This window comes from Podarcis bocagei (genome assembly GCF_964188305.1).
Source record: "Podarcis bocagei genome assembly, chromosome: 8".
Taxonomy (NCBI): domain Eukaryota; kingdom Metazoa; phylum Chordata; class Lepidosauria; order Squamata; family Lacertidae; genus Podarcis; species Podarcis bocagei.
In genome coordinates, this window is record NC_138133.1 from 68,743,681 (window position 1) to 68,765,938 (window position 22,258).

At 40.6% G+C, this 22,258-nt stretch overlaps 1 protein-coding gene across 6 annotated transcripts in view; it reads left to right on the forward strand.

Moving 5' to 3' along the window:
• The window catches only part of VPS13B (vacuolar protein sorting 13 homolog B), a 368,719-nt gene that overhangs the window by 84,567 nt on the left and 261,894 nt on the right, over positions 1-22,258 (forward strand). For all 6 annotated transcript variants that reach the window (XR_014010614.1, XM_081204225.1, XM_081204222.1 and 3 more), the window contains exon 18: positions 20,842-20,976. Coding sequence is in view for 5 of the 6 variants with exons in the window: in XM_081204225.1 (XP_081060351.1) it covers positions 20,842-20,976 (135 nt within the window). In the remaining variant the exon portion in view is untranslated. The remainder of the gene's footprint in view (positions 1-20,841; positions 20,977-22,258) is intronic.

Genomic DNA, 22,258 nt, shown 5'->3' on the forward strand with positions numbered 1-22,258 from the left:
GAGTGAAGTCAAATGGGCCTTAGAAAGCACTGCAAATAACAAGGCCAGTGGAAGTGATGGTATTCCAGCTGAACTGTTTAAAATTTTAAAAGATGATGCTGTTAAGGTGCTACACTCAATATGCCAGCAAGTTTGGAAAACTCAGCAGTGGCCAGAGGATTGGAGAAGATCAGTCTACATCCCAATCCCAAAGAAAGGCAGTGCCAAAGAATGCTCCAACTACCGCACAATTGCACTCATTTCACATGCTAGCAAGGTTATGCTTAAAATTCTACAAGGAAGGCTCAAGCAGTATGTGGACCGAGAACTCCCAGAAGTGCAAGCTGGATTTAGAAGAGGCAGAGGAACCAGAGACCAAATTGCAAACATGCGCTGGATTATGGAGAAAGCTAGAGAGTTCCAGAAAGATATCTACTTCTGCTTCATTGACTATGCAAAAGCCTTTGACTGTGTTGACCACAGCAAACTATGGCAAGTTCTTAAAGAAATGGGAGTGCCTGATCACCTCATCTGTCTCCTGAGAAATATCTATGTGGGACAAGAAGCTACAGTTAGAACTGGATATGGAACAACTGATTGGTTCAAAATTGGGAAAGGAGTACGGCAAGGCTGTATATTGTCTCCCTGCTTATTTAACTTATATGCAGAATTCATCATGCGAAAGGCTGGGCTGGATGAATCCCAAGCCGGAATTAAGATTGCCGGAAGAAATATCAACAACCTCAGATATGCAGATGACACAACCTTGATGGCAGAAAGTGAAGAGGAATTAAAGAACCTTTTAATGAGGGTGAAAGAGGAGAGCACAAAATATGGTCTGAAGCTCAACATAAAAAAAACAAAGATCATGGCCACTGGGCCCATCACCTCCTGGCAAATAGAAGGGGAAGAAATGGAGGCAGTGAGAGATTTTACCTTCTTGGGCTCCATGATCAGTGCAGATGGTGACAGCAGTCACGAAATTAAAAGACGCCTGCTCCTTGGGAGAAAGGCGATGGCAAACCTAGACAACATCTTAAAAAGCAGAGACATCACCTTGCCAACAAAGGTCCGTATAGTAAAAGCCATGGTTTTCCCAGTAGTGATGTATGGAAGTGAGAGCTGGACCATAAAGAAGGTTGATCGCCGAAGAATTGATGCTTTTGAATTATGGTGCTGGAGGAGACTCTTGAGAGTCCCATGGACTGCAAGAAGATCAAACCTCTCCATTCTGAAGGAAATCAGCCCTGAGCGCTCACTGGAAGGACAGATCGTGAAGCTGAGGCTCCAATACTTTGGCCACCTCATGAGAAGAGAAGACTCCCTGGAAAAGACCCTGATGTTGGGAAAGATGGAGGGCACAAGGAGAAGGGGACAACAGAGAATGAGATGGTTGGATGGTGTTCTTGAAGCTACCAGCATGAGTTTGATCAAACTGCGGGAGGCAGTGGAGGACAGAAGTGCCTGGCGTGCTCTGGTCCATGGGGTCATGAAGAGTCGGACACGACTAAACGACTAAACAACAATCCTCATTTTAAAATTCCAAGATAATGGCACAAAACTGATAGTTCAGGTTGTAAAAAGGGACACAATGCCTGTTATATCTTAAGCACATTTTCTCTAAATTCTTTTGTCATATGTTCTGGTCCTATTTAACAAAACTGCTTTCTGTTTCTTTGAAAAGTTAGAAGAACTGCACATTCTTGATTTTTATGTTGCTTATTGATCAATGTGTCACCTAAAGATGAAATATTTGGAATAAGTGTTAGTACCTAGGCCTCCATGGCTGCAGTCCTGTACACACTTAGATGCTAATAAGTCTCATTCAAATTAGTATATCAAAGAAGACATAGTGTCCAACAAGTTAAAGTCAAACAGAGCAGACTCTTCCACATAATCGCTGTGGGTGTTAATATCAGACCTCACTGTTAATTTAGTACTGGGGTCTTACTGTTGTTCCCCTAAACAAAATGTCTAGGGTAATATTTCTATTTTTGATAGAATTATATGCTGGATGGATCAGGGGGATGCTGTGGATGTAGTGTGTCTTGATGTCAGTATGGTGTTTGACAAAGCAAAGTCCCTCATGATATTCTTGTGGAGAATCTGGTAAAATGTGGGCTTGATGATGTTACTGTTGGTGTATTTGTAGCTGGATGACTGACTGAATCCTGCATCATCCTGGAAAAAAGTAATAAGTGGAGTGCTTCAGGGTTCTGTCCTGTGCCTGTAATTGTTTAATGTCTTTATAAATGTATTGGATGAAGGAACTGAGGGTCTTCAAATGACCGTAACAGATTGGAGAACTAGGCCAAAACTAACAAAATGAATTTCAATAGGGACAAATGTAAGGTTCTACACATTGACAGGAATAATCAGTTACAAAAATGTAAAATGAAGGGCACCTGGCTTTCCAGTAGTACATGTGAGAAGAATCTTAAGATGAGTCAGCAGTGTTATGCAGCAGCAAAAAAAGCTAATGCAATTCTAGGTTTCATCAACAGAAATATAGTGTCCAGATCAAGGGAAGTCATAGTACTGCTGTATTCTGCCTTAGTCATACCAACTCCTGGAGTAATGTGTCCCATTCTGGGTACCACAATTTACAAAGGATATCGACAATCTGGAACATGTGCAGAGGAGGGCAACCAAGATGATCAAGGGTCTTGGAAACTAAGCCTTATGAGGACGCTTGAAGAAGCTGGGTATGTTTAGCCTGGAAAAGAGGAGACTGAGAAGAAATAAGACAGCCATCTTCTAATATTTAAAGGGCTGTCACATGGGAGATGGAGCAAGCTTGTTTTCTCCTGCTCCAGAAGGTAGGACCTGAACCAATGGATTCAAGGTACAAGGAAGGAGATTCCGACTAAACATCAGAAAGAAATTTCTGACAGTAAGAGATGACTGACAGTGGAACTGAATCCCTCAGGAGGTGGTGGACTCTCATTTATTGGAGGTTTTTAAGCAGAGGTTAGATGCCCATCTGTCATGGATTCTTTAGTTGAGATTCATCCTGCATTGCAGGGGGTTAGACTAGATGACCCTTGGAGTCCTAACTCTACCATTCTGTGATTCTATACTGTGTTTAAACTTTGTCGCTGCCTACCTGGGTCACAGTAAACCTGCATACCGTACTAAATGCTCTTGATAACTGGATTCTAAATGCAAGTTTAGATGTGTAGCATTCTGCTTAGTATTTTTGCTTTGAGGAATTTGTATGTGAACGGGTTCATACAGCCCTAGTTTTAAGAAGTGGTACAGTTGCATGCTTTAAGATAGTCAAGTTATACACTGGTTGTGCATCACACAAATTGTAGGCCTCTTTTTGCCAGACAGAATGGAGACCTTGGAAGTGATACTACGAATGCAGTGGTCTCATTGCAAGTGTTCCTGAGAGAAATGTGGGTAAAACTCTTAGTGTGATGCATTTCAATATTGAATTAATTTCTAAAAGAATGTCTGCTTCTTATTTTGAAGATAATGCCATATTAATGTATGCTTGGCATATGAAAATGATTATGGAAATAAGGGTGTGAGATCTGAGCTGCATTTTCAGTTGGAATGTAATACAGCTTCTGTTAAAGACCCATGTAATTCAACACCTCTGCTAATAGAAATATTAATGTTTCTTGTTAAGGGTAATGATCTCTTCCATCTTTATATGTCTCTCTTGTTGTTGCTGGAAGAGGTATTATCGTACATAGTCATAGATAAATTGCAATTTGATTTTGACACATTTCCTCCATTTATTGTAATTAGGATAAAATGGATTCAATTTTGCTTCCCTTTGAAATGTATCTTATAGACCTTCCTTTGAATGGAGAACTGGTGGCTCTTTCTACAAAGCAAGATATTAAAGGCATTATATATCATAAGAATTTCACTTCCCCCAGTATACTGAAGAGCAAAAAAGGTACAGTGATTAGGCTTAACTGGGTGACCTTGAGCCAGTAGTAGTCTCTCAGCCTAACTTACATCACAGGGTGGTTGTGAAGATAAAATGTACACCACCTTGAGCTCTTTGGAGGAAAAGGTGATATATAAATGTAAGAAAGAAAGAAAAATTGAGATTGTTACTTCTTTCTCAACTCACTAAATGATCCAGGGTGGCATGTATGTACCTTTGCACTAGAAAAGCATCATGAAAGTTTACATTGTTTGGCAGCTACAGCTTTAGGAATGGAAAAATAGAAGACATCCGCCCATATATTTATCTATAAATATATCTTAGACCTGTGTCTCAAGTGACAGGATCCCAGTGCTAAAAGAGGAAGGGAGTCTACCAAGTCTCAATCCTGAATCTGCAGCTTTTCCCCTTGTACCTACCTATGTAGCGAAATACTGGCGTCGTCCCCCCCCTTTACGTGTGATTGACTTGCATGTGACTGCATGTGCACATGGTGCCGGGAGATAAATAAATAAATAGATTCAAAACAGGAAATGGAGAGGAAGAGAGTTCTCGTGGCTCGGAGCCCAAAGAGGACTTTATTGAAGGCGGAGAAAGCCCCAAAAAGACCAGAGGCACAGTGGGGCTTTGTTTAAGCTGCTCAGCTTCCTGCCTGGCAGCTGACACACATGGTAGCGCAGAAGCTGATACTGCTTTTCCATTCATCCTCCAGCCTCTAGCCAGCCCCAGAGCTCCAACTCTAGTTGAAGACGGAGTGTGAGACCAGGATAAAACTGGTGTCTATTGGCTTTTTAGAGAGTGCTCCCCACTTACGTGATTTTTGTTTATGGGGGTGTGACGGCATAAGTGCGGGGGGACACCTGTAATGTGCTCTTGTTTATGAGGCAGAGCAAGGGTCAGGGTGTCTGAGACCCTTTCACATTCAAGCTCAAGGAGTATCAGAGCAATACAAGAGCACCAGATTCTGCATAAAATTTCCCAACATAGTGCCCTCCAGATGATTTTAACTATAGTTCCCAGCAGACCCAACCGGGTTGGGAAGGCTGATTTAGGAAATGGAGGTAATAAGTGTCAGCCTCTAGTGTAGCTGAGGGCAGGAAGGGGGCAAAGGTGTGGTGGGAGTAAGTGTCTGTAGCTAACACGACCAGATCTTCTCATTGCCCAGATCAGGAAACATCCTAGAATTTTTTACAGGAGGTTCCGCAGGGCTGTCTAGGCTGCAGATAGCAGCCTGCTTCCCGGAGCGCCGGGCGGGCTGAAAGCAGAGCGCCCGGCGCTTCGGGAACACATCCGCAGCCTAGGCAACCCTGCGGGAGGTCCCACAGGGCTGCCTAGGCTGCGGATAGCAGCCTGCTTCCCGGCGCGAGGGGCGCCCTGAAGTAGAGCACCCCTCGCGCCGGGCAGACATCCGCAGCGTGGGGAGACCTGCAGGAGTTCCCCGCAGGGCTCCCCACGCTGCGGATAGCAGCCTGCCGCCCGGCGCGAGGGGCGCCCTGAAGCAGAGCGCCCCGCGCGCCGGGCAGACATCCGCAGCGTGGGGAGCCCTGCAGGAGTTCCCCGCAGGGCTCCCCACGCTGTGGATAGCAGCCTGCCGCCCGGCGCAAGGGGCGCCCTGAAGCAGAGCGCCCCGCGCGCTGGGCAGACATCAGCCAGCCCCACAAGCTTGGGGGACAGCAGGGAGGCGCAGCGCTGCCATCCCGCTGTTCCTCAACCTGGTTTGGTTTCCCTGACCTGGTTTTGGGGGGGGGGGGAATAAAGGGAATTTTTTCCCTCTTTATTTCCCCCCCAAAAAACTAGGTGCGTCCTACGGGACGAAAAATACGGTAATAAGGTAGTTACTTTAATTAAATTCACTGTGTTCACTTTTGTCTCTTGGATGAATTCTGCTGATATAATACTGGAGTGGAAACAAATACTCAACACATAATTTTGCATACCAGCAGGCAAGAGCAGCACTATTTCCTGAACACCTGTAAAATTTTCTGTGATGTTGCTTGCTGATCTGGGCAATGAGGAAATCTGATCCTTTGCGATATATTATAGGAAGCCAGAAATTGAATGAATGAATGAATGAATGAATAAAAATGTGCTAGAGAAAATTAGGTTTAAGCCATGTTTTAGGTTTCACCAAGTCTGAAAACCATAGTTATGACTAAAGTTATTTAAATCGTACCTAAATGTAGAACTAAAGGTGTTTCAAAGAGCTCATCTCTTAGTTTTTAAGTATTTCAGTATATGCATGAGAAATTCTATGGGTGCGAGCCCCTAACTAGCCCCATTAGTGGAAGCCCTAGTCCAGGCATAGGCAAACTCGGCTCTCCAGCTGTTTTGGGACTACCAACTCCCATCATCCCTAGCTAACCGGGCCAGTGGTCATGGATGATGGGAGTTGTAGTCCCAAAATAGCTGGAGAGCCGAGTTTGCCTATGCCTGCCCTAGTCAATAACTTTTCCCTGTGTAACAGGACTTTCTGCTGTCTGCTTCCCCTACAAAGCCCCCTGCACACCGCAAAATTGACTCTGGGGATCTGTACTGTATGCAGGGGGAGGAGAGGGAGTCTGGCAAGCTGAAATGCTTGTGCAGATGGGATGGTTGTACGAGCATAGCATTGAATTCCATCCTGTCTGACTAGTATTGGTAGATAATGTATTAACATGGACATTTCATATATATTTTTAGTGACAACAGACAATTGGAGATTTTCAGCAAAGTGATAAGTGCAAATTGAGTCACAGTGTCTGCTGAAATAATATACTGTACTTGGATGTGAGACTGCATACCAGTTTCTGCTGTATCCAGCAGAATCTGTATCCAGATTTTCAAAAAAAAGAAAAGAAAAGATAACCATTTTATATCTCATTGATCTTCCCTCCACATCCATGAACCTATTCAAGACAGATCCATGAATATATAAACTAAGTCTGTAGAAACAAAAAAAACCCTCAACCCATTTGTATTGTTCTTTCGCATTAAAATAATGCAAACTCAAAGCAGTGGTAGTCCACTGATTTAATTATGAAGAGATGCAAGAGATAGTATTTACTGGAGGCGAAGGAGTTCTTGAAGATTAGGCAGTTGTGTAGGTTCCAAACAAGTAACAGAGCACACATTTTGCTAACTTAAGACATGGCTTAATTTCATTAACTGTGGTCTAATATGTTGTGCATCCCACTCTTGGTAAACCACAGTGGCATTTACTGGCTATTGCTTCAAAGCACTACTGTTTTTCATCCATTTTCATTGACGAAATGTGTCATAGCAACATTAACTAAAGTCTGGAAAATAGTTCTCAAGGCTTTTGCTTTAATGAAAAATCTAACATGTACTGCACTTGCTGATATAATCAAGGCAATGGAATTTCCAAAATCTTGACTTAATGTCTTCTGAGTATGAAGCAATAATGTTTTTATGAAGTAGCTTTTAAAAAGCATTTGTTGAAGCAGAGAGCAGATGGATTAGAAGGGTCTGTTTGTAACAGCAATCAGCAATGATCATGGTATACTATTACAATCACCCTATAAAATAGCCCGTATTAAAAAAAAAAAGTGGAAAAGGAAAAGAGAGGTTGTGGGAGAAGGGGAAACATCCATATATGTGAAGCCTGTGAGGGATCTGGAGCTCCTTATATTTTGAGATTGTTTCTCCAGCTGTCTTGATGAACATTAGTTTTCGGTCTGCAAACTTCTATGACTTTAGCTTTCATTTTAACTTTGTTTATAGTAATTATGGTTATGGTGACTAGAGAGATATTTAATTATAATGTTTCCCAGACCCCTGTTCTCAAAGAAAAAATGCAAAAGCTAAGTTGTGTTTTAAAATGCTCCCTTTTTTTTGCCTGCACGGTCATGACAGGGTAAAATATGTCTGCCCACTTCTGACTCTATAGCTACTGCCAGTTTCTAGAATCATTGGGCCCTTTCTGAATTGTCTGATCTGTTTAGCTCAAGTTTGCCTTTCTTCTGTTATTTCTTGTTGTGTCTAATAAGATAATCAAGCAATCCTATGCTCTATTTAAGCTGTGGGGGCACACCTATTCCAGTGCAGTGTGTGTGTGTGTGTGTGTGTGTGTGTGTGTATGTATGTGTGTGTGTGTGAGAGAGAGAGAGATGCCACAGCAGTAAACTATGTTAAGGAACATTATCAGCCACACTTGGTGTTGGCACAAACCACTGTATCACACCAGTTATGGGGTTCATGAGTGACAGTACCCCATGTCATTCTATCAAGGAAGGAACTAGTCAACTCACAGACATAGAGACACGCTCTCCAACACCTCTCTATTTCACCTCACACACAACCCAGCATGCATGACTAAGTCCCTGGCACAAGGAAGAGTGACCCATTCTGTCAGAGTTCCTGGCAAGCCCTGAACGCAGTGGCTCAAATGCACATGTGCATTTGACACGTGTACACTCCTCAGAAATATCTTTTTGACAGGCAGATTTAGGGCAGCACAACCTGTTTCCCTTCACAGGGCTCAGAGCCAAGAGGGGTGCCTTCGTGCCTTCTTTCCAAAGCCTAGTAAGTGCCTGCTTCAGGAAGGAGGTGTGAAGGCTCTGACAGGGTCCTAGAGTCCTTCCCAATGGGGAAACTGTGGTCCCCAAGAGGTTGTTGCTCCCACATAATCCAGCTAGTCCCCTTGGCTCAACCCTCACCTAGCAAGCCATGTGACCATTCCCTTCCCTACTATTTTGTCTGACAGGCCGCTGTATTATCAGTGCAATTGTGCTGTCCTTGGAATGTGGTTGGCTTCTGAAAGGATATAGGATTTGACATGTCTGCTTCTTCCCTGTTCCATCCATATATGTACCCCATTTTGGGGTTCAGACAGGTAGAGCAAATACTCCATGTATCGCTGTGGTTGTGTTGGCATAATTTATTTCTGCTGGCACAATGGGGCTTCCACTATATCCTTTTGTATCTGACTCTCTTATTTCTGTTTAGGCAAATGGATCTTTTCTGTCATGCCAGTACTAATTTAAATGTCCTCTTTCTAATTTATTCAGACAGTAATGAATGCCTATTAGGTTGCAATTTTAGGGGTAATTTCCTGTGTTCTTTCTTAGATTGCCACATTCATTTTATTGAAATGTTTTTAGTTTCTGTCTACTAAATAATATCAGGTCCCCCCTCCCATAATTTGAATTTTCATGAAGACATTTTGTACAGATGAAATGTGATCTCTGAAGAGCAATTGTATTAAAGTGGGTATTAAAAGCGCCAATGCAGACATAATCCTAAATTACTGGGGTGGGTGGAGAATCTCAAGTTACTTTATTGGGCCTTCTTTTAATTAGCATTTATTTGTATGTGATGAAATCACTGATGCAGTTAGAAAATGCACAGCAAAAAGTTTCACTGTTTCAAAAACTCACACGGGAAAAACTGAAAATGCAAATAGTAAGAAAGCAGTATAGTTTGGGAGAGTGATTGTAGCTGTGAATGTTGAGTTTTGCATCTTTTAAAATTAATAATTAAGCAGACTGAATGTAAGAGAAAGCAAATATAGGCTCCGAAATGTTACAAATAACAGCACCAAATAAAATTAGTATTTCATTGTGTAATGCATTTAGCCTTATAGAGGAACAGTAAAACTAAGTGGGAGGTAAAGCTCTTGTAAATAACTTAACATTTGTAGTTGTGATCACCATACACCCCTCTAACTTAGCCTAGGATCGCTTGTGCTGGGCACATTCCTAAAAATGTTCCCTACTCAGTAGAAATAATGATTTGATTGAAATACCAGAAAGCAGGATCTAACTATAGTGACTCACTAGCAGACTTGCTTGCTAACTTTTATTTCCAAGAAAGGCCACTAACCCCATTGCTTCAATAATCCTCTGTGTATGTTCTGGCAGGAAGGTGAGCCCCACAGCTGTTTAGCCCTCCGTAGGGCAGTCCTGCTCTGAACAAGCTGCTACTTACACATTCTGGCTGGGCATTTGTCTTCCATTTTCACACATCACGCCCTTAAAGGATCTTATGACTTAGATTGGGAAAGGTTGGCTTTCATATTCTTAATAGATTTGTTCAGAGTGGTGGAAAACAACACAAGGTTATGTAGACGCAAGGAAACATCTTTCACCCAGATGACCTCACCCTTTACAGAAATGTGGTCGTCTAATGATAAATGGATAGACAGATAGATACATAGTGGTGTTTACTTCTTGGTAAGTGTGTTTTGGATTGCTGCTAAATGGGAGTTAGTTCTACTGAGCACAGTGAAGATTACAGCATTGCTGAATACCAAATTTGGCTCTTTATTATTGTATTGCTACATTTTTTCTATTCTGGATACACTGGGTTCAGTTTCCATCTTTAGAAGGACATTTGAAGAAGTAACACCCCCCTCCTCCCCTGTGTAGCTTAATTTATATGATAGAATAAAGCAAAGATTCAGAGAACTTGCTCAACAACATCCTTTTATGTTGTCTCCTTAGAAAACATTTAAGTAAAATCATTTCCCTTAAAAAAAATCATTTCCCTTAAAAACAATTCAAATTATATTTTCAAAGTAAAGTATGTTAAAAGCCTAGAGAGTTTTCACAGTACAACTTAATATATTATTAACTAAACCATTAAGTCTCCACATAAGGATCAGAATATTTAAAACATGCTTGCAATTGAGCTCCATCACACAGAGAGATTCACATTGCCAAGCGTGATCAGTGCTGTCTTGGGATCTCATCTCTATGCATCTTGTTATGGTGTCCTATGAAACCATCATTGTCATGCAGATATTTTCTTGACAGGCGCCTCATGACAGTTTTAATGTGTGAAGCAACCCAGTGTCTCCCTATGTCATCTCTCTGGAGATGGTATAGCCAATTATGGTAATTTGTTAGAGATCAAGGACATGAGATTCTAAAGCTGTTCTGACTTCACTGTCCTTCTCTTCATATGGTAAGCAAGCTATATTCCACCAGTTAAGGAGAAACCTGTTGACTCAGCTGCCTACCCTTAAAATGTATCCTTAATTTTTGGCCTTGGACGCTGGAAATTTTTGGGTGATTTTGTAATTGCCAGATTCAAGCCAAAATCAAAGCTGTCAAAAATTTGCATAAACACATGATACTAATATGGCATTTTACAAGAGAAATCTTTTCTCCATAATTTTATGTCAGGCTCAGAACTCCGAAATATTTGTGCTCACCAAAAATATGTACAAACCTCTTAAGTCGGTTGATCTTAAAAATCCATAGAGCAGAAAACGCTGTATAATTATGGCAAAATAAAATATATAACCAACAGGAAGTTTCACAATATACTAATTTGAGTTGATTCCAATGACCCTGCTAAAGCCAATGCAAACAATTGTAACATCTGTCAAAAACCACCTCTAGCGTCAAACCCTTTTAACATTTTACACATAATAAACTATTTTATATATAAACTACCTTATTGTTTATATTGCAAACTAAAAAATAGCCACTCTTTTTCCAGCATTCAAACAAAAACTTTAATAAGTAGACATTGCATAAAAATGACACAATCCAGCAGTTATTTCGTAAGGCTGGCATAATCATAAATTTGCCATCCATGCTTTTCCAAAAATACTAACCCATATTGTTCTCTCTGGACCTGTTGCAGAGATGATTAATCCAGCTGCTGAGGTCTCCCTTTATGCGTTTGATGGAACACTTGGCTTGCTAGGCTACAGCTGTGTGTTTATGTGCAGTGCACACCTGCAGGGGCCTGACAAATAGCTGTAGTATGCACAGTATACAAAATTACCCTGGCAGTGCTGCAAATAAGGAAGTTTCTGTTTTGAAGTCCATATGTGTGAGAGCTTGAGATGCCAGCTGGGGTATTTTTGTTGCATTGCACAGATGTAAAACTGCCAACTGATTTTATACCAAATAAAGGCTAATCTTTTTATACATACTTGGTGTCAGAGTTATGAAGTGGTACGTAAGAATGTTCTCACGACTTAAGCGTCTTTTAAAATAAAAGCTGATGTTTAAAAAGGCTCTAACTTAGAATGTGAGTAGAAAAATAGAAACAAAAATAGACTGCATTTGTTTAGATAAATGCTACATTAAAGTTCCCTAAAGGGGTTATTATCAATGATGTATAGTTATTAGGTGCAAATCATGATAAGGATTTGATTTATTGTATGCATATCCACTATATTACAGAACCTTTTTTCCTGTAGGTCACTTCATCTCTGTGTTGAATCCATTTTATGGGCTCTGAAATGTGAAAGCCAAATGTATATTGCTACTTAACTTGAAAGCTTTGCCTTCCTGTTTTCAGGAGTATAATTTGTAACAGACTGAAATGTATAAAACCAGACACTGTGTACATGTTTAGCATTTATTTTAGTAAATCAAACTTATTAAATATATTTTATTTTTCACAGAATAGAACCTGGCGCATTTCTTTTGAATGTGTGCTTAAAACAAATAAGTGTAAAGGTAGTAAATATTAGTCAAGCTTCTGTAGATGTTAACAGCCAAATCCTTGTTAGATATATGATTAGGGCATATAGCAATAAAGAAGATAAAATATATCAAGTGGCTTGTTAAATGGGGGCGGGGGGACTTGCCTCTTGTAAATGGTTCTATGCTGAATCTTGAGAGCATGTGCTCTAAGGTTCTGACTTCAGTGGAGGAGTTAAAAGTTTGAGGTCATATGAATGCCAGTGGAAGGCAAGGTACATATACAACCCAAAAGGTTCTATTGAGCAACAGAAGAAGAGTGCACCATTTTTCTATGCAGAAACAGAAACTAGGGAGTAAGGATCAGAGCAAAGCTTGAAAAAAGGGGAAGCAAGCCTGGAAAGCAAGATAACTAAGTCTAATGTGGGTTTGATGGGTTGTTCAGATAGAGAGGGTAGTGTTCAGCTAACACAGGATTCTCATTTCCTGTTGGCTGGTGGTGTGCAAAGAGGGAGAAAGGCAGCTTGGATAGGAACTTACCCCTTATTACAGCCATCCACTGTGATCTACAACCTGTCCCCCAACTGTTTCCCCACCTACCGTTACGGGACATGCATAAATGGGGATTTCCCTATTCGGCCCTGCCCCCTTTCAGTGCCATTTTGGGCGAGTGTGTGAGTGCATGTGTCAATGGGAACTCAAGCAATGCCACTGCTCTGCAGGCCAACCTAAGGCACTCCACATGGGCGCCCCCGCTCCTGAAACTAGTGTGTGCATGGTGGGTGGGGGGTGGAGAGGGCAAAACAAGATTAAGATCAGAAGCAGAAATATTTCATTATCATGGGGAAGGAAAGTAGAAACGCAGCACAGGACACACATGCAGACATGGTCCTTTCCTGCAACATTCTCCCTGTCCCCATAAAGCTGGATGACTGTTAAGGAAGGGGAAGGTTGCCTGCGGGGAGAGGTAGTGAAGAAGAGGGTAGACGGATGTTGGGGGTAGAAGGAGAGAAAAACACAGAAGACACTGCTCACTTTCAGAGTTATTTTTAAATCCCTACTTACAGCGCACACATACTTCCAGGTACACACACCATCAAGCTGATTTGCTATTTTTTTGCATTTCTCAAGCCCTCTGTGTAAAACCAAGGAACTGTTAAAATAAAAAAATTCCTTCCTGTAGCACCTTAAAGACCAACTAAGTTAGTTCTTGGTATAAGCTTTCGTGTGCATGCACACTTTTTAGTTACTGAAGCAGGGGAGGATTTTTGTTTGTGTGTGGGGAAGAAGATTTTAAGAAAATGCAAAAGTGTTTCCCCACTTTTTTGCCACTGTTTTATTTCGGGAAGATGATGGGCTGCAAGTTTAAGCTGCTGGCTCCCCTGAATGTTTCTCGGAGAGAAAAAGAGAGATAGATAATCCAGAAAGATGTGGTCTGCAAGTTAATGAAAAGACAGCCCCACTCCCCCGGGGCTCCCCAGTCGTCAAGTCACCCCAAGGTGCCACAGCACTCTGCTTGAAAACCAATGTCTTAGTTATTTTGATAGTTACTTGAACAAAAGCCACCTTTTAGCATATTTTGTTTTCTCATTATCGGCAGATTTAGAAAACAAATATTTGTATTTGATACACAGCATGGGGCTCACTTAAAGTCAGGAGACTGAGGGTAGATGGTGAGTTTAAAAATTGTGAAATGAAATTCTGTTGGACTGTGATGCTGGACTCAATTAGGCATTATTTCCTTTATTGAGAATACTTTATTAATCCATTTAACATAGGTTATTTAAACAGAATATTGGACCTCCTGTGAGAGGCAATACTACAGAGATGGCCATTTTACTTAGTGACAACTTCAACACTTCTAAGAAGGTTTTCACTTCAAACAGCTTGCCGCCACTGCAGGTTGCATGTATACAGTTGAGAGTTTCTCATTCTTGGCTCGTGCACAGATGTCTTTCAATAATGCTGGCCTGTAATTTCGTCAAATTGCTTGGTTTATCAGCAGCACATGTCATCAATCCTAGAGTGCTTGCTCAAGTCAAGCCTCAGAATTCTTAGCTTACAGATGCAGCTGCAAACAGGTGAACTGGCAGAAAGTAATTTGTGCAGCTTGGTGGCTGTCAGACAAAAGACAGACAATCTGTGTTTTAAACAGATTGCAGGCCTTGCATGAGCCAGACAAAAGGGATTTCTACAACTGCAAATAATTCCAAGGTTGACATATTTTCCTTTCTGCCATTAGGTGATTTGTTAAAATTGGAAACAATGAATGTAATAAATCTACACAGAAACCGGAGATAAGATGAAAGAAAAAAGGAGATCACTAAATAAGTTTACATTGCTTTGTTGAAAAGGATACAACTGACATTCATATAGCTTATTCTCTTGCCAAGTTACGGAGTTAGTCTTTGTAACTCACAGGGCTACTTATAGGCACATGCAGATGTTACACAAAGGCAAAACTTCAAATAACAAGAATTATTTGTGCATTATATTTATGAGACACCTCATAAAATAAATTCTCTCGGCATCATACAAATAAAAACCACACACCTTACAACAAAGGTGGTTATCTTATACCCATTTACCTTGTAGCAAACCTATTGAACTCATTAGGTCTTACTTTAAAGTAGACACATATGGGATTACACTGCAAATGAGTTTAAAAAACAACAACTAATAACAGGTGATAAAAAATTAAAGAGCTTTTGTGAGGCAAATAGTGAGCTTCTCTATTTTCCAAACTGCAAAAAGAAAAAAGAAAGAAAAAAAGGGGGGGATTTACTTCTGAACTTTATTTAGATATTATTTCTTCTGATAGCTAATTGTGTCAGATGAACATTTTACACCCATGGGTATGATACAGTGTGCTGTGTGATCTGTGCCCAAAGGCTTGCATTGCATACGTTTGCAGAGAAGGTGAGATCATCATCTAATAAAGAATGGTTTCAATTTGTCTTAGTGAATCAAATGGATACCGTATTTAAAGGGGGGGGGGAAATGCACTCCTACAGGTTGCTGTCTGCAGTCCAAATCACTGATCAGAGAGTCTTTATACACATTGGTAATGTGCTGTGCAACATAAGCTGAAATATATTCCACAAGGGAGGAAAACGGAATAGTTTACATACACTGTTCCTAAGTGTAATGAATATAAAACTCCATTACTCACTTTAAGCAGGTGCTTTTTATATGAGGCTTAAAAAAAAAAAGACTTCTGGTGAAATTATTGGTTTCTACAGGCACTTAACTTCCAGAGGTCTGACCAGATAACGAGGCTAAAAAGACTATCAAAAACATTTGTTTAATGCTTTATGGGATGAAAGGTTAATATCCTTTTGATAGAAGGAACTGTCATTTTGGACAGTAAAGTCAAAAATCCAAAAAGACTACTGTTGTGTAGTTCTGCGGATCAGCAGGTGTATAGATCTCTGATAGGATGGGGTAAACGAAAACATTTCAAGCTTTTTTTAGATTAAATTCTAGTTGTGATTTCAGATACTCCTTTATATTAACATCCATTCCAATGACTGAGGAACAGGGATAATCTGTATGTGTTTTACTTGTTTTCATAAGTGTATATTATATCGTTGTGTTGTGCTGTGGGATCTTATGGTGAAGGGCAGAGAAGTCGTCTTAACCAAATTAGAGCTGCTGAAGTAATAGAGCAGCTATGACCCTGTTAAATCGCATCTTGGACCATTTGCTCACTCTTTTCCTTACCTTCCACAGAAGATCATGTGTTTCTGTGTGGGTTGCAGGGGAGGGGTCCTTCCCCCTTTGGGTGGGTATGTATTTAATGCCTTTACGTCTGCATACTTTGGGGTTCCCTCTTGTTTATGGGTGGAAGAATTTTGGATGCAGTGTTGTAGGTACAGCCAACCTGAATTCAGTATTAGAGGGAGTTTGTTCCTGTTTCCTATTAACTGTATTAACAAAAACACAGCACAGGACTGTTCAGATGAAAGGGCCAATACTAGGTAGATAAGGACTCCTTTGGGTCTCAGTGCTCCTGTTTGGCTTCTGTGTGACTGCCTATGTAGGTTGCAATCAAAGGCATAGCCGAGGCATAAAACTCTATCATTTCCTTATACTCTGAAAGATCAAGGACGTATTTAGTCTTTGTTCCATTATTTCCCCCATTTATTTTCTCCTGTATGAGCAATTAGATGGGCATTTGCCCTCATTGGAGGAAAGCAAAGCACTGGACATAGCACTGTAGTGGGGGCAAACCTTTTCCACCACCCTTTTCTATTGTGTGGTTCACAGACACATCCCCACTCCTAAATGAACATCTTACTAGAGCCAGTGTGGTGTAGTGGGTAGAGTGTTGTGCTAGGACCTCAGAGACAAGGGTTCAAATCCCCTCCCGGCTATGCAGCTCATGGTGTGACTTTGAAAAAGAATAAGACAGATTCAGGGAGAACCCCTGTGGCTATTAGTTGTGATAAGTAGAAACAAAAACTCACAGGCAAGTGAGATGAGCCCATCATGACTCATTTCTGAGCTAACTTGATGCATTTGTTGAGGATACGTCATACTTTTTGATTGACCGAAAGTTATTATGATAGAATCCTTTAAAGTATTAGAGATGACAGAGTCAAACCAAACCTACCCTACCAGCAGGGCATTTTAATATAGGATTCCGAAAGCTAATTTTGTGTCCTTGCCCTCATCCCTGGGTTTGCATTTCTTTTCTTTGACCCAACTCTTTCTAATTCGTGATAGTGTTCAATTCTCCAAGAAGTCCATAAATAATTATAGAAATTTATAACTGCTGTAACAGTGTGTGGTGTGTTGTTAGGTATTGCTACTAAATCAGTATTTTTTCCTGTTATTTTTGATTGCAAATTCAGCAATCCACTCTCCACTATAACTATTCATTTTTATAGACCTTCTTTGATCTATTTTCTCTTCTATTTTCAGTATCAACATTTTGTTCTCCATTGAATTCATAGGGTGGAATTCAACACTGAACTATGACAGACGTTATGTTGGCGCAAGCATTTCAGATTGTTAGATGGAATGACACCCACTCCCTCTCCTGCTCCTGTGCAGTGTTCTAAGGGATCTCTTGACATCCTCCAGAAACAATTTTGGGGGTTGTAGGAGGAGAGGCAGGAGAGGGAGAGGGGGAAAGCTGTGTTGCTCAAGCTGAAGTTTTTGCATTGATGGGGCTCATTAGATTAATCCCACCCATAATTATTACTATCTTATGGTTTTGTTATGCTAATTCCACTAGGGACTAAAATACATGCCCAGACATCTCAGGGAATCCAAACTTCTATTCAGCAAAGCACTATTATATTATACATACATGTAAGCCAGTTGTGGGATTTTGTCACCATCTAGGTCAACCTTTCTCAATCTTAGCTCCCTAGATGTTGAACTATAATTTCCATCATTCATAGCTAGTATGGCTGGTGGTGAGTGATCATGTTCAGTTGTACTTAGGTCCTAGATCAGGCATCCCCAAACTCGGCCCTCCAGATGTTTTGGCACTACAATTCCCATCATCCCTGACCACTGGTCCTGTTAGTTAGGGATGATGGGAGTTGTAGTCACAAAACATCTGGAGGGCTGAGTTTGGGGATGCCTGTCCTAAATGCTGGGATGGTCAAGATCTGGAGCACAGAGCTGAAGATAGGAATATGAGGTGCACTTTGTTTTCCATGTCATATCAAGTCTTATCGGACAAAGTAAGCAACCTCCAATCACTAAGCATATATGTACATGGGAGAGTATTCACAAAAGGCAAGGGCAGATTCCTCTTCCATCCTTGAGAACACCAGAAGAGTCACACCCTTTTGATGTCCCTCATACAAATGAATGGTTGCTATTCATTCCAAGTAAAGCCTTGAGCTTGAGGATTCTGGAGCAGTGGAAGCAGCATATGGACATGCTTGACATTAGATGGCCAATCCTCCATTGAGAAAAGGGACTTGACTCAGTGGTAGAACACACATGTTCAGCTTTCAGATGTTCCCAAATGAAGTCCACAGCATCTCCAGAATGGCTTGGAGAAACCCCAGTCTGAAACCCTGGAAGGCTGTTGTCAGTCAGTCTAGATAATATTGAGTCAAATGAACTGGTGGTCTCACTCAGTATAAGGTAGCTTCCTGTGTGCTTTTTATCCAATCCTTGGGAGGCTTTAGAATGTTTTGTGTGTGCAGAGCTTTACACACACATGGGCATTTTACTTCTACTTGGTGTTGAGATCAAGTTTTATTCTGGTTACAGCATTTGTATGTTGCTGTTTCACCGAGGAGCTCAAAGAATGTCAAATAGTTCTCTCACCTCTCCCAGTTTATCCTACCCTATGAGGTAGGCAAGGCTGAGAGATAGTGACTGACCTAAGATCACTCACGGTCAAGTGGAAATTTGAACCTGGGTCTCTCCGCATGGGCTCTAAATACAGTCATACTTCGGAACCTGAACACCCTGGTACACATATTTTTCGGCTCCCAAACGATCAAAACTCGAAAGTGATCTGGTTTTCGAACGTTTTTCAGAAGCTGAATGTCCGATGCGGCTTCCGCTTGACTGCAGGAAGCTCCTGCAGCCATTTGGAAGCCACGCCTTGGTTTCTGAATGTTTCGGAAGTCAAATGGACTTCCGGAACGGATTCCATTCCAGTTTCGAGGTACAACTGTTTTAGTTTCCATGATGATGTCCCCTCCACCTTCTGAAAGTATTGAATTGCAAACAAAAACTGATCACCTAATTTTGTTTTGTCTCTGCTACTGAAATGGGATTTGATTCATAAAAGTGGTATCTGTACAGTAGTGCAGCCTTATAACTGCTCCCTTGGGCCTTGTAACAGTGTTTGATTACATTGTCTCATGCTATTTTTCCACAGCAGGGATGGCTCTCTTGAAAAAGCACTGTTCTCATCTTTCGGTATGTGGCCCCATAGCTTTTAAATACCAGCTGGCCACAAGAGTTTATAGTGGAAAGAGGCCCACTCATTTATTATATAGCAATCGGTTTCAAACTCACCAGCTTTGGTGTGCAAGAATCTGCTACAACACCAATTAAGCAATTGGAAAGATATGACCTGGAGAGCCATGTGAAATGAAAACCAACATTTGGTATTAGTGGTGTTGACCAAGTAGTAAGTTGGTGTGTGTTAATGCAAAAAGTGCTGTACACTGTGCAAATACTCTAGCCTACTTTAGCTAATGTGAGGGGTGTAGGCTTCTCTAACGGGTTTCATCTATGCTCTGCAGTATGCAGCTGGAGACTTCGTATCTAAATTTTAAAAGGTGTACTTTCCGGTTAGGGAATCTATTCCTGTCCAGCATGCGGCTTAACAGAGCAATTATTTTATGTGGTTAATGGATGATAAGGTGCATCATTTGAATATAACAGTCAGCCATGACGACTTCAAAGGGTCAAGCAGATTTCATTCATTTGGATTTTTGAACGTTATTCAACAACCTTCGTTTGTTTTGTTTTCCTGGTACATAACACGGAATATGATCTGCACCCCTTATTTCAGACAATGCACAACTTGTGGATCGTATTCAGTGGGTGGATGAGCAGAAGGCTACCTGTGCAATCAGTCTCTCTCTCCTACCACTGCAACCTCCTGTACCCCCAAAAAGCGAGTCCAGAGGGTCTGGGAACCTGCTGTGCCATGTCATAAGGGGTTGCAGAAAGAAGGGGGCATTGCTCAAGATTGGGCAGCAGAAGCTTACACAAGCAGAGCTCTGCTGTGTTTGGAATTCCCACTTTTGTCCTCCTTCCCTGCAACTCACTTTTACTCACAGGTGCCCAAGCTAACTTTTCCAGATACTGTGAGTTAATGCAGCTTTCCTGAATATTGCCGTTTATGAAATAATAGCAATGGATACAGCCAAATGTAATGTGGGTGGGTGTTCAGTTAGCTTTCCTGTGCAACTGCCAGAGTTGTGCACTCGTGACCTGTTACATCCCCCACCGTTGCAGTTCTAGGTCTCTCTTCAGAAACAGCTGCCAGTAAGCGCTGAGTTGTGCCAAACTGTGTGGTAGCCTCCTTGAGTGTACAAATGGAGACAGAAGAGACCACCAAACCGATTTCCACTGCTGACCTGAAGCAAAGTTTGAACTTTGGTTTCCGTAAAAAGATGACACGTGTAGTTACCTGCTGTGCAACTCAGCTGCATAAGTTTAATTTTTATTTTGCTACTGAACCAAATGTTTTTAAGTGAAATCTTAGAGGGGTTTTTTAAAAACTCATTTTAACACTCTGAAATTACAGGATTAAAAAGAGGAGCTAGAGGAGCCAGGCTTGCCTTTCTATGACAATGAAAGCAAAGTTTAATGCATATATGAATATGACCAGCTAATTAATTTAATGCAACGTTCTGTGTTTTTATGTATAATAAAGATCTGTATTCTTATGTAGAAGAGGCATTTGTATAGATCTAAGCATATAATAATTGTATACTATAAATAAATTATCTTTAGAATCCAAACAATAATATTGTAAAGCAGATAATTAAAGTATAATTAAATTTAAATGTCTTGGTGAAAGAATATAAAAATATTTAAATTCAGCAGGCTAGTACATTTGCAGTTTTCTTTTATTAGGTGTGAAATCTAAGAATCCCCTGCCAACTCTTGAGGGCTCAATCCAGAATGTTGAATTGAAGTACTGCAGCACATCATTGGTCAAATGTGCCTCTGGGACCATGGGATCAATAAAAATTTGTGCCAAAGCCCCAGGTATGTGCAGCTGGACCATGTAAAAGTTTATAGCCTGTGTAGGAGAATTGGCCTTGCTTTTTACAAGGAGAGTTACTGAAACAAGAATTTATTCATTGTTCCTATGAATCAGATGTATTTTTAATTTTTTTGTTTTTAGAAACAGGATAGGATGATGTAGCATGGCATCGTCAAAGGTAAAAAATAAGAAACTATGTTAAGGTGTTTTGGTCAATACAATTTTAAAGGCATTCAGAATCAACACAGGTCAAAATCAAGAGTCTGCTTGATAATACTCTGAATGCGAGTGTAGAAATTGAATTCTGCATCTCCATAATGATTAAGTTTTTTTGGGAAGAAATGAAACATTGTTTCCTCGAATGTTACATAATGCCAGATACATGAAGTGCACAACATTTAAACTGTTTTGCATATGAATGTAAGATCTTTGCTGAGTATTACCTATATCTAAAATTGGATGGATTCTGTACCTGTGCTTAAATATATTGAATGCTGGTTTGCCTGTGGCTTTTTGGACTAAGAATCACAAAATGTCAGGTAAGAGCTTCCAATTTATGCATCTGGAGAAAATGACAACTAGATAACTATAAGTGCCCTAACCGAATATGATTGTAGTCTTAGAATTAATGATCCATAAATAAGATTCAGTTAAATAATAGAAAAAATAGGGGCAGGGGATCAATTGCTAAAGCCTATTTTGGATCCAGTTAAGAGAAAACAACATGGCTACTTGAAAGTGTTCCACCTGCTATAATTTACTCCTTAGGTAGATTTGCTGCTGCTGTACAAAAAAAGGAAAGAAAAAGCCCTGCTTCTGATTTCTCCCTAAGGCCCCTATAAATGAGGCCAGTACTATAATTGCAACCAGAAGGAGTGCAACACCACACAGCAGAAAGATGGCAAAAAGGCCAAAGCCAATTTGTGCAAAAGGAGATAATTGAAGTATTATCTTCAGTCTTTTATGGCAAATCAAGAAAACTGATTTATAGCATATTAACAAATGTTCAGGTAAATTTGCAACAATATATTTGACTTACGCACATTTCAACGATCAATCAAGTAAAATAATTATTCCTTCAGACTAATAACTTACTATTCACCATTTGTGATCAAAACTAAGTTGCACCCACTGCAAATAATACTACCTTATAAGTCACTGTATTATTATCATGCAGACAAAACCAGTATAAAATTTGTTGCTTATCTCACCATTTTGATTCAATACACATTAAATAAGGAGCCCTAATTTTGGCAGCTCATTTTCATCTGCTGGCTAGACATG